The sequence below is a fragment of the Hemitrygon akajei genome, chromosome 3 (assembly GCF_048418815.1).
Source record: "Hemitrygon akajei chromosome 3, sHemAka1.3, whole genome shotgun sequence".
In the NCBI taxonomy this organism is placed as follows: Eukaryota; Metazoa; Chordata; class Chondrichthyes; order Myliobatiformes; family Dasyatidae; genus Hemitrygon; species Hemitrygon akajei.
Window position 1 is genome coordinate 114,536,518 of NC_133126.1, and position 12,331 is coordinate 114,548,848.

Here is a 12,331-nt window from a genome sequence, read left to right on the forward strand (position 1 = left end):
AAGGAAAGCAGGCCTCTGGTTTTTTTAAAGAGTATTAATGAAAATACACATTTCAGACAAAATTATATAAATAAGTGTTGTGACAATCTTGTCAGTTCCTAGTAACTTCATATTTCATCTTCCTCCACTCTTTCACTGTCACTAATACCCATTTCCCCACTCTCTCATTGTCACTAATACCCATTCCCCCACTCTTGTTGTAACTAATATCCCTTCCCCCACTCTCTCATTGTCACTAGTACCCCTTGCCCCCCTCATTGTCAATAATACCTATTCCCCCACTCTCATTGTCACTAATATCCCTTCCCCCACTCTCTCATTGTCACTAGTACCCCTTGCCCCCTCTCATTGTCAATAATACCTATTCCCCCACTCTCTCATTGTCACTAATACCCTTTCCCCCACTCTCTCACTGTCAATAATACCCATTCCCCCACTCTCATTGTCACTAATACCCCTTGCCCCCTCTCATTGTCAATACTACCCATTCCCCCACTCTCATTGTCACTAGTACCCCTTGCCCCCTCTCATTGTCAATAATACCTATTCCCCCACTCTCTCATTGTCACTAATACCCATTCCCCCACTCTCATTGTCACTAATACCCCTTGCCCCCTCTCATTGTCAATACTACCCATTCCCCCACTCTCATTGTCACTAGTACCCCTTGCCCCCTCTCATTGTCAATAATACCTATTCCCCCACTCTCTCATTGTCACTAATACCCATTCCCCCACTCTCATTGTCACTAATACCCCTTGCCCCCTCTCATTGTCAATACTACCCATTCCCCCACTCTCATTGTCACTAGTACCCCTTGCCCCCTCTCATTGTCAATAATACCTATTCCCCCACTCTCTCATTGTCACTAATACCCTTTCCCCCACTCTCTCACTGTCAATAATACCCATTCCCCCACTCTCATTGTCACTAATACCCATTCGCTCACACTCATTGTCACTAGTACCCCTTCCCCCCACTCTCTCACTGTCAATAATACCCTTCCCCCCACTCTCTCACTGTCAATAATACCCCTTGCCCCCACTCTCTCACTGTCAATAATACCCCTTGCCCCCACTCTCTCACTGTCAATAATACCCATTCCCCCACTCTCTCACTGTCAATAATACCCCTTGCCCCCACTCTCTCACTGTCAATAATACCCCTTGCCCCCACTCTCTCACTGTCAATAATACCCCTTGCCCCCACTCTCTCACTGTCAATAATACCCATTCCCCCACTCTCTCACTGTCAATAATACCCATTCCCCCACTCTCTCACTGTCAATAATACCCCTTGCCCCCACTCTCTCACTGTCAATAATACCCATTCCCCCACTCTCTCACTGTCAATAATACCCCTTCCCCCACTCTCTCACTGTCAATAATACCCATTCCCCCACTCTCTCACTGTCAATAATACCTGTTCTCCCAATCTCACATGCTTTCCCACTGCCTGGTTTCTCCTCAATCCCTCTCATTCTCTTACTCCTTTCCCCTGATCCTCACTTTCCCTTGTTCCACTCCCTCACCCTTGCCTTTATCTTCATCATCCTCCGCCTCTGCTTCCCTGTTCATTGAACTTCCCCCGTAACCCTGCACTGCACAACAGTGTCCTCCCTCCTCCACCTGGCTCTCTCTCTCACTTCCATCCTCCAGGTCGTTTGCCTAACTTTACTTCAATGATGATTGTTGTACAGATTTGGAGAGTACACTAGACCGCAAGCAGCAGCTCCTGGACACCCTGAGGCAGAATCCAAAATTCATCAAACAGTTCCGCCCCATCCTGGAAGAGTCTTTACAGGAGAAGTTGGAAAGCATGGGCCTTAAAAAGGTAAAGGTGGGATTGATGAGATCAGTCTGAGAGCTGGTCTGGTGAATTGGTGAGGCATGTTCAAAACTAGGTTAATGAAAAGGCTGTCATTGATGATAAAGAAAAATCAAAGCATTTCATACTGGAAATCTGAAATGTGTGCAGGGAATCTTAGGTACACTGGTGCTGGCTGAACTGCTGTTGTTTTCCATTAATTTCCAGTTAAATTTTTGACTCTCATTATGATGTTGCTGCAGAGTGTCAGGAGGTTTAATATTGATCTTGGGTGATGTCTGTGTGTACTTTGCACGTTTTCTCTGTCACAGGGATCAGTGCTTGTTAAGTGCATTAATGCATGGTAAGTTGACACATGGCAGAAAAGTTGCTTGTGTTCTTCATCATGAGGAGAATAGTCATAGAGAACAGCATGATATTGATCATTTGGTAATAATATAGGGCATTTATTCCCCATTGCAGACTTATCTGAAGCTAGATGTCATTGTGTAAGGTTAGGGTAGGAGATTCAGAGGGGATCTGAGGAAGAATGTTTTCATCCACAGGGTGATTGCATTGATTAGATGAACAATATCCTGTATTCTGTCTTGGTAATAAATCTGTAACGTGCTGTAATGGCTTCTCTGTAATGTTTCACTGCTAAGGCTAATGAAATGGCTTCTCTGTAATGTTCACTGGTGAGGTAACAGTTTCTCTGTAGCAGCAATATTTGGGTTAAGGCTGGAGATAACAAGACTGTGGTATGCATGTTAGCCAATCGGAGATTGTTGCTTTGTCTTGTGTATCTGGAAGGATGTTGTTTCTGTGGCTTTTTTGTCAAGGAGAGATGAAGAGGGAAGACACGTGTGGAGAGGGCTGGTAGACCACCGGATGGAGTTGACTCGGAGCGAGGGTCCGAAGGACAGTGACAATCGGAGGAGGTTGATTGTGAACGATTGACTTATCAATGAGCTTCAACTTTGCGTGGCAGACTTTAATAAGACTGAGCCCTTTTTTTTTCTTTTATTTAGTTTCTCTACTAAACATATAGTCAAAGTAAGAATTATAAAGCTTAATCGTTTAAAAGCATATTATGTACTGTTTGTTATTTTGGGGTACTGATTTGTAACAGGGTAACACATTGTGCAGCATCCTTCCAAACGAGATTTCTTAAGTTTGGCCAGGGTGGGGTTTATTATCCCCTATATTAACCCGCTAGCCGAAGCGAGAGTTGCAATTGTGGGGGCTACGTTCGGGATTGATTCCGTTGGATGCTGTGTGATTACCCTGAGCAATGAACCAGTGGGGCAGATATTTGTACTCTGGATGAATTGTTAATTCCACTGTTAAAGTTGTGATTGGGGGGTGGAGGTTTGATAAAATGGCTGGCGCAGCTCTCGTTTTAATGCAGACCAGCTCTGAGGTAGCAGTAGCTGGGGGGTGGAGATTTCAAAGACACAGTTCTATCGTTTCTGAGGACGGAGGGGAAGGAGTGGTCGGATTTGGAATGTCTAATTAGTCCACGTCCCCCGGTGACGAGTGAGAATACTCCGCCCTTACCTCTCTGGCAAATAAATGGAAAAATGTCCAGTTCTAAAGTCCCAGCTATGGCAGGCTCTGCCTGTTCTCTGGAATGACGCCCACCCATAAAGGGGAGGAGGAGTATGAGACTTGGGCGGAGCAGACTCTCAGTTGTCAGATGAGTGGCAGTGCTCTGATGATGAAAAGTGACAGAGATTGGTTGAAAGTTTGACTGGTTTGAAAAGGTTGAAAGCTGACATTGTGAGAGCTGTCAGGTTGAAATCTCCCGTAGCGACAGCTGTCAATTACATGCAAGCACTGGGCAATGCTTTTGGCCTGACAGGAAGCCCAGTGGAGCTCCTGGTGGGGTTTCAGAACATGCATCAGGAGAAGTGGGAGAAGCTTTCTGCTTTTATTTTTCAGCTAGAGAGGCAGCTAATTTGCTTGCAGCGCGGAGGGGGTCATCCAGGTGGCTGAAGGGGATCAGTTAAGAATAGACTAGATAGCCAGGGGTGCCCAGTCCCATGACCTGATTGCTTGGAGTCTCCAACAGTCTCGTAAGACGCACCCCCCTCCATCTTTTAGTGAGCTAATCAGAGAGGTACGGGAAGAGGAGAACACAGCGGAGGTGCGGGAGGACTCAGTCAGCAGGGTATAGTCCTTGGTAGTAGTCCCCTGTGGTGAAGTGACCACCTGGGGAGCAGTAGAGGAGATTGCGGCAGAGTTGAGACTGGAGATGTGTCGGCTGTTATTAGCCGGTGTGCCCCCCCCCCCATATGATGGAGCTGATGGGGGGACGGATCCCCCAAAGGGAAGAAAAATGCGGAGGGATGCTCAGGTACCTCAGCAGGGAGAGTCGTTGGGAACCCAGTGAGGGAACGGCCTGGTGTCTCTGGGGGACCACATTCCCAGCAATGTACCAAGGAACCCCTGAAAGTGAAAGGCCCAATTCCTGAATGCTTAGTGGGACCATGCTCCAGTGTGTCGCTACGGATATTTATGCTAAAGCCATACTGGACACTGGGTCGCAGGTCACGTTGTTATACTATTTTACAACCTATATCTGAAGCATTTACCATTGACTCCATTCAGGGCACTGGAGATCTGGGGGCTTAGTGCTGGTGATTATCCATACGACGGTTATTTGTTAGTGAAGTTGGAGTTCTCGGAGGCCGATGTGGGAGTGTCTGAGGTCTTTGATACATTGGTGCTGGTTTGTCCGGACCCTGTTGAGACAGACGGCATTTCAATTCTGGTGGGGACCAACACCCCTCTTGTGAGGAGGCTCATGGGGGCCTGCAAGGAGAAGGCTGGTGAGAGCTTTCTGGGAACGTTGTCCGTGCACCCAGTGTTTCGAGCTGCTTTTGAGGAAATGTGTGGCTGCACTGGGCCAGATACCGAATTTAGACGAGGGACTGCATGGTTCACCCATCGAAACCAATGGTGTTATGGCCCTGGGAAGTAGCGAGAGTGATGGGGTCCTCCAAATTTCCCGGAGTGCCTGAGGGTGAGGCCCTCTTAGTGGACGCTCCGGAAGACCATGAGGAGGAGTTGGGATTTCTGGTTGGGCTACTGGTGAGGCCTGAATTGCAGAAGCCCTCGGTTGTACAGGAACGCAGGATGGCAGTGATTGTCCGGAACACTATGAAGAGGGAGGTCACCTTCAAGCGGGGGATGCCCCTGGCGCGTTTGTTCCCAGTGACGGTAATGTCTAGTGCCCCTGTGAGACACACTGGGGGGAAACTATTGGAAAAAGAAGGAAAGTTGACCGCTGAGTCATTCAACTTCAATACTCCCCGGTTCCTGTGGGTTGGAAGAGGAGGCTGGTAGAGAAGATGTTGATGCTGGAAGGTGTCTTTTCCATTGACGAGTTTGATATGAGTTGTTCCAAGAGCATGCGTCACACTATTGTGGTGACTGAGGGTACCCCGTTCAGAGAAAGGCCGTGGCGACGGGCCCCTGCAATGGTGGAGGACTTACAGCAGCATTTGTGTAAGCTGAAGGAAGCTGGAATCATCACCGAGTCCTGAAGCCCTAATGCGTCTCCAGTAGTAACGGTCCAAAAGAAGAATGGGAAGGTATGGATGTGTGTGGACTATAGGACTCTGAACAGGCACACCATCCCTGACTAGTATACTGTCCCGAGGATTGAAGACACGCTGGCCTGTCTGAGTGGTGCAAAGTGGTTCAGTGTGCTGGTCTTGAGGAGTGGATATTACCAGATCCCCATGAGTGAGGCCGATAAAGAGAAAACGGCATGATGGAATCGATGGTTTTGTTGCAAAGTTTGCAGACAATATGAAGATAGGTGGAGGGGAAGGTGATTTTGTGGAAGTAGAGAGGCTAGAGAAGGACTTAGACAGATTGGGAGAATGGAAAAAGAAGAGGCAGATGAAATACGTTGCCGGGACGTGTATGATCATGCACTTCGTAGAAGAAATAAAAGGATTGAGTATTTTCTAAATGGAGAGAAAATACAAAGAACTGAGGTGCAAAGGGACTTGTGAGTCCTTCTGCAGGATCCTTTAAAGGTTGAGTCTGTGGTGAGGAAGGGAAATGGGATGTTAGCATTCATTTCAAGAGCACTGGAATAAAAAACGCAAGGGTGTAATGTCGGGATTTTATAAGGCATTGGTGAGGCCTCACTTGGAGTATTGTGAACAGTTTTGAGCCCCTTGTCTTAGAAAGGATGTGCTGAAACTGGAGAGGGTTCAAAGGAGATTCATGAAAATGATTCCAGGATTGAATGGCTTGTCATATGAAGAGCATTTGATGGCTCTGGGCCTGTATTCACTAAAATTCTGAAGAATGAGGAGTGACCTATTGAATGGTGAAGGGCCTTGATAGAGTAGAGGGACGTCCTTTTAGAACGGAGATGAGGAGGAATTTCTTTAGCCAGAGAGTGGTGAACCTGTGGAATTCTTTGCCACTGGCAGCTGTGGAGGCCAGGTCTTTATGTACATTTAAGGCAGAGGTTGATAGATTGTAGATTATTCAGGGCATGAAGGGATACAGAGAGAAGACAAGATATTGGGACTGAAAGGATAATTGGATCAACCATGATGAAATGGTGGAGCAGACTCGATGGGCCAAATAGCCTAATTCTCCTCCTATGTCTTATGGTCTTATATAATTCCGATTAAGGAAGGTTGTGTCTGATGAGATCGATTGAAATTTTTGAGGACACAGCAAGAAAGGTCAGAGAGGGTATTGTTTTTGATGCAAGTTCTTAGCAAGACTTTTGACAGGACATGGACCTGAGTTGAATAAGGGTGTGTTTGAGTTTATCCTTTGTGTGTAATTAGACTGCATTTATTCTGCACAGTCTCAGAGCCTTTAGTTGTTCAAAGAGTAACTCGGAGGGTCAGCCCTGTTTTTGAGCATAATGCTGCAATGGGAGTTTCATCTTCCTCCAACTCCCTCTCCTCACCTCGTTCACCTTTAACACAGACACTCTGGGTTCTTTTGCAGGGTTCAAAAGGAATCCCAGCTCAGACCATGAATAACATGAGCTTGACAGTGGAGAAACAACGCGAGAGCAAGGCCAAGCACTTCCATGAGTTCACCAGCCTCCGCAAGCGCTTTGCAAAGATCGTCATTGAGAAGGTTAAAGAGAAGCAACACAGTGAAGGTTACACCTCCCCCCCACTTCAGTCAGGTAAAGGTATGTGTGAGCAAGGTGACCCATTTCTCTGTTGTCTTTGGCCACACAACTATTTCCTGTTCTGTCTGTTGTGTGCATTTGGGTGGACCTGTGTTTTGTTTGGAGTTCTTCTCTGGAGACCTGTTTCCCACCTTGGTATCATCTGTGCTCTCTGGGTCACTGTTTCCTCTTCATTATAACTGTGGTCCTGCTGGGGATGCTGAACTGAAAAACTATTTTGGTTTCCCCACCCTCACAGAAACCAATTCAATTCTCTCTACTTGCTATCAAAAATGGTTACGAGCAATGGATGCAGCAAAGCTACTGGGACTGGGTAGCATTCCAGCTATAGAGTTGAAGATCTGCACTCCAGAACTATCTGTGCTTCTAGCCAAGCTGTTCCAGCAGCTGCCATAATGGAATGTTGCCCAGAGAGGGTCTTTTCCCAAAATGGACAAGTCTAATCCAGTTAATTACTGCCATAACAGACCACTGTCAGTGGTCAGCAAAATGAAGGAAGGTGCTGTTGCGGTTTCAGTTGGACGGTACTTGTTCACCGGCCATCTACTCAGGAACCCCTAGACCCAGACCTCATCACAGCCTTGCTCCAAAGTTGGATTCCAGAAGTGGGGTGAGAGTGACTGCATTTAGTGCCAAGGCAGCATCTGACCAAGTGTGGAATCAAAGAGTCCTGTTAAAAGTGAAGTCACTGCACATCAAAGGGAAAACTGGCCAGTGGTATTACTTGGATAAAGGAAGATAGTCATCGTTTTAAGAGGTAGGTCATCCAAACCCAAGGAATCAGAGCAAGAGCTTCTTAGCGTCTGGGCCCAACCACCTTCAGCTCTTTTATCATTTTGACCTTTCTTTCATCGTAAGGTCAGAAGTGGGATGTTTACATAATGTTCAATTCAATTCTCAACTCTTCAATGGAGCAGCCAATGCCTGTATTCAGTAGGGCTGAGACAATATTAATGAGTGGGCTGATGAGTGATAAGTAACATTCAAGCCACAGAGCTTTGAGCATCTCCAGCTTTTCATTTTTCCTTACCATTGCCAAGCTTCCACAGCATCAACATCCTGAGGGTTATGACTGATCAGAAGCTCGACTGATTTCTAAACATCCTAAGCATTTTAAACACCAACTATATTCACCAGTCCTTCCCATTCTCTTCTCCAAAACTGTGGAAACTAGGGGCCATTTTAATCTCTTAAAGCTAACATCGATGGATTTTGTTAGCTAAGGTTTTTGAACAGGGTAGACTATAGGCACATTATATCAAGAAATTTCTGGGAGTGCTGGGTATCCAAGATGGGTTAAATATTGTGTATAAGCTATGATTTATTGAGGTGATGAAACAGACGTCTACTGGTCTGTCTATAACACTCTGCTCTTTTAATTACAGCGCGGAGACGCACCAGCTCATCACCGAAACCAGTGGCTAACAGCAAGTGCCCTAGGGCTGTCCTGTCAAAACCGTCTCGTGTGATTGATCCAAAGGTCTATCAGACTGAAACACCCAAGCCTGCTGCACAGCACTCAACTGCCAGTCCTTCCCATTCAGCTGCACTCAGCACCAGGTATGACTCTCCAGCTCCACTGTCACCCAACAAAGGGCGCTTGGGGATCGTTTTCCCAGCTTCTCAACACAGTCCAGAGCAGACAGTTTGGTACAGGTTTAACTGTTTCATTCCCTTGAACCCAGTGGTGTGAATTTCCATTCTATTCAGAGGTTTGAGTACACACTCTGGCCTGAAACTTCAATGCATTTCGCAAATGGCTGTCTCTCCTTTCTGTGGTGGTTTCCATCTGTCTAGCATTCATAGGAGATACAGATGCCTATTCAGTCATCCAAGATGGTCCTCTGCCACAGTGTCGCTTTCTTGTATCCCATTTTCCCCAATCTACAGACTTCTGTGGGTCTCCATCTTGAGTTGCTGAGCCTCCAGAGCCCTCCTGTTTAAGGAATTCCACGATTCACTGAAATTTCCTCTCAGTCTAGAATGGCAGATTGCTACTGTAACCTCCACTAATTGCCACAGTAAGAGGAAATACCTATGCTGCAATGCCCTTGTGAATATGAATGCGCTTGCCTACTGTCGGGCATGGAGTGACCTAGCACAACTGGAGCCCCAGGTTTCCTGCGTGGATGGATCAGTTTATCGATACAACATTCCTGAATGTGGTCACAGAACAGGAGGCGGGTGACAGGTTGCCACACTGTATTTTGCAGCTGAATGTTCTTCCCTTTTCTTCCCTTCCTGCAGCACGCCTCCGTTCTCTTCTGACGATGAGTCCATCGTGGACAGTGCCTATGTCACCAGTGTGGGTGTTAAGGATGCGCCAAAAGTTAACGTCATCCTGTCTAGGCAGAAGCAGAACCAGGCTACTATGAGTGACGATGACAACTGGTCAGACACGGACGTCTCGACTGGGGCCCCAAGTCCACCTGCAGCCCCCACAGTCCGCAGCCCACCAGGTATTCTGCAGCCACGTGCCTATTGATGCTTCCTTTGAAAATCCTTCCTACCTACCCTTGTAGGATTTTGTGCAGATGTACAGTCAGCGGCCACTTTATTGGGCACATTCTGTACCTATTAAACTGGCCGCTGAGTGTATGTCCGTGGTCTTCTGCTGCTGTGGCCCATGTTCAATGTGTCGTGCGTTCAGAAATGCTTGTCTGCTCACCACTGTTGTAACAAGTGGTTATTTGAGTTGCTGTCGCTTTCCTGTCAGCGTGAACCAGTCTGGCCATTTTCCTCTGATCATTAACAAGGTGTTTTTGCCCACAGAACTGCCGCTGACTGAATGTTTTTTGTTTCTACACCATTTTCTGTAAACTCTGGGGACTGCTGTGTACATTAATCCCAAGAAATCAGTATTTCTGTGATACTCCAAAACCCAGACACCCCGTCTGCACCAACAATCATTCCACCGTCAAAGTCACTTAGATCGTGTTTCTTCCCCATTCTGATGCTTGGTCTGAACCACAACTGAACTGCTTGTAATGATGGAGGAACTCAGCAGACCAGGCAGCATCTATGGAAAAGAGTACAGTTGACATTTTGGGAGAGATTCTTCAGCAGGACTGAAGAAAAAAAGATGAGGAGTAGAGTTAAGAAGTGGGGCTTGCTGAGATCCTCCAGCATTTTGTGTGTGTTTTGCTGGATCTTCTCTTGTCTGTAACTGAACTGCTCGATGGTGTCTGCATGCTTTTATCCATTAAGTTGCTATCACATGATTGGTTGATTAGATATTTGCATTGTGTACCTAATAAAGTGGCCACTGAGTGTATTACCTTGCTGAGTCTAGATGGCTGTGAAATAAATATAACTTGTGGGAGACCAGTGGCTGTTCCCCAGTGAATATTTGAAATAGAACATCACTTCCTGATGACTCACTAAGCTCTGGAGTCTGGTGCGTTACTGGAATGGGCATATTACTGGCCTAGTGATCCAAAAGATTGGATTAACAATCTAAAGATTGTGAGATAAGTTCCCACCATGGACCTCTGAGGGTTTGAATTCAGTATATTAAAAAATGAATCTGGCAATGTAAAACTAGTCTCAGTGAAAGAGCAGCTCTGTGGCAGGCCTAGTAAACTGTTGCTTCACGGCGCTAGAAACCTGGGTTCAATCCCGACCCCTGGTGCCCCTAATTCCTTTAATATAGAAGAAATTTTGTGAATATGCACAGAGCCTCCTCAGCCCTTTAGGTAGTGAATTCCATAGGTTTACTAACTGCTGGGTGCTAAAATAAAAAAAATCTTATGGCTGTGCTGAATATCTAACTCCTTATTTTGAAACTGATCCATGGTTCTAGACATCCTAGCCCGGGGATCATTTTACCCACACAGATCCCAGTTTTGAACTTCCACCTTAAACTTTATCTTCTAGTTTTGGAAGGTCCTACTGTGTGTATGGGCTCTGGCTATCTACCCATCTATGCCTCTTTTATGTCACCTCTCAGCCTCCTTTGCTGCAGGGAAAATAAACCTAGCCTATCCAGTATCTCATGATAATTCAAACCTTTCAATCTTGAAACATCATTGTGAATCTTTTCTGCACCCTCTCTCGTTTATTACATCCTTTTTGTTTCCTAAATAATTCCTGAGTCTATCCTGTCAAGTCCTGCAAGATTTTTTTATATCTCCATAAGAACTCCTCTAACTGTTCTATACCTAAGGGAGTATAGGCCCAGTGTTCTTAATCTCTCTTCATAGGACAGAGCTGTCTGCTCATCAAGTCATTCTAGTGACTCCTCGCTGCATTCCTTCCATACATATATCCTTCCTTAGATAGGGACACCAGACCTGTGCCTCTGGGCTCTTTGTAATTTGAGCAAGGAATTTCTGCTCTTACATCCACAACCACTTGCAATAAAGACCAACCTAAAGTTTGTCTTCCTCTTTCGTAACAAAAACTGCATGTTAAATTGGACAATCCCTCTGAACACCAACACTTTCAACCTCTCACACTTAGAGGCAATGATCATGATGGTGCCAGTGGTGATCCCATTAATTCATGTACATTGACAATGTCACAAATGCCTTCTGTGTCTGAGGTGTTATTTTCTCTCCTGTTTTCTAGGGACTATGGTTCAAAGTTTGGCTAGGACTTTAGAGAATCAGCTGAGTTCTTCGGCGAAGAAACCCATTGGGGGCGTTAAACTCCTGCCTGCACCACAGGCTGCCCTTCGAACCTCCCCAAAGAACAGCACCATGGTGACGAAGTTGCAGGTATTTGCTGGATTTTTACACCTCTGACACACACTGCAGTCCAGTGTACTTAATCAGGCCACTGTCACGTTGGGGACAACCTTCCAGCTTAGGGCTTTGTGCCTCAGCTGATCCAACAGGACGATCACTAAGTCAAAACAAGTTAATGTTCATGACTGTCCTTCAGAACGGGTAAAAGAAGCTAGTTTTGTTGCAGAGTACGTGGAGGGTGGAAGGTGTGGTAAAACCAAGGGAATAGCTCTCACAGGGTTGAGACCAAATGGGTTAATGTGCAATTAAAGAGAGATTATCCTTCTTTGCCCATGCTGAATGTTACTAATAGTTTATTTTCTCAATCAGAACTGTGAATAGTCTAGAAAACCTCTATCCTAACGTTTTCAACTTTGTATTTTCTACCAAGTATCCATTTTAACCCTTCTGCTCCGTGTCCAAATGTCTTGGCAAACTCCCAAATGCCTGGAACTGCACATTAGCTGAGGTATAAGCAATATTTTATCCATATTTCTCTGAGCTTTATTGTTGTGAATCTAGTAATGAAGCTAAAAGAGATAGCTCTTTTAACAGACTTCCCCATTTGCCTACTACTGTAAAGTCTGCTTTTTACCGTGAGCTTCTCACCTTG

The 12,331-nt window shown here is 45.9% G+C and overlaps 1 protein-coding gene across 4 annotated transcripts in view; it reads left to right on the plus strand.

Annotated features, from left to right (window-relative positions):
• Positions 1 to 12,331, plus strand: part of LOC140725323 (cilium assembly protein DZIP1L-like) — a 274,345-nt gene that overhangs the window by 104,018 nt on the left and 157,996 nt on the right. For 3 of the 4 annotated variants that reach the window (XM_073040644.1, XM_073040643.1, XM_073040642.1), the window contains exons 11-15: positions 1,700 to 1,833; positions 6,799 to 6,991; positions 8,377 to 8,551; positions 9,239 to 9,450; positions 11,561 to 11,709. In XM_073040644.1, the coding sequence (XP_072896745.1) occupies positions 1,700 to 1,833; positions 6,799 to 6,991; positions 8,377 to 8,551; positions 9,239 to 9,450; positions 11,561 to 11,709 (863 nt within the window). The remainder of the gene's footprint in view (positions 1 to 1,699; positions 1,834 to 6,798; positions 6,992 to 8,376; positions 8,552 to 9,238; positions 9,451 to 11,560; positions 11,710 to 12,331) is intronic. The other variant, XM_073040645.1, reaches the window with a different exon arrangement.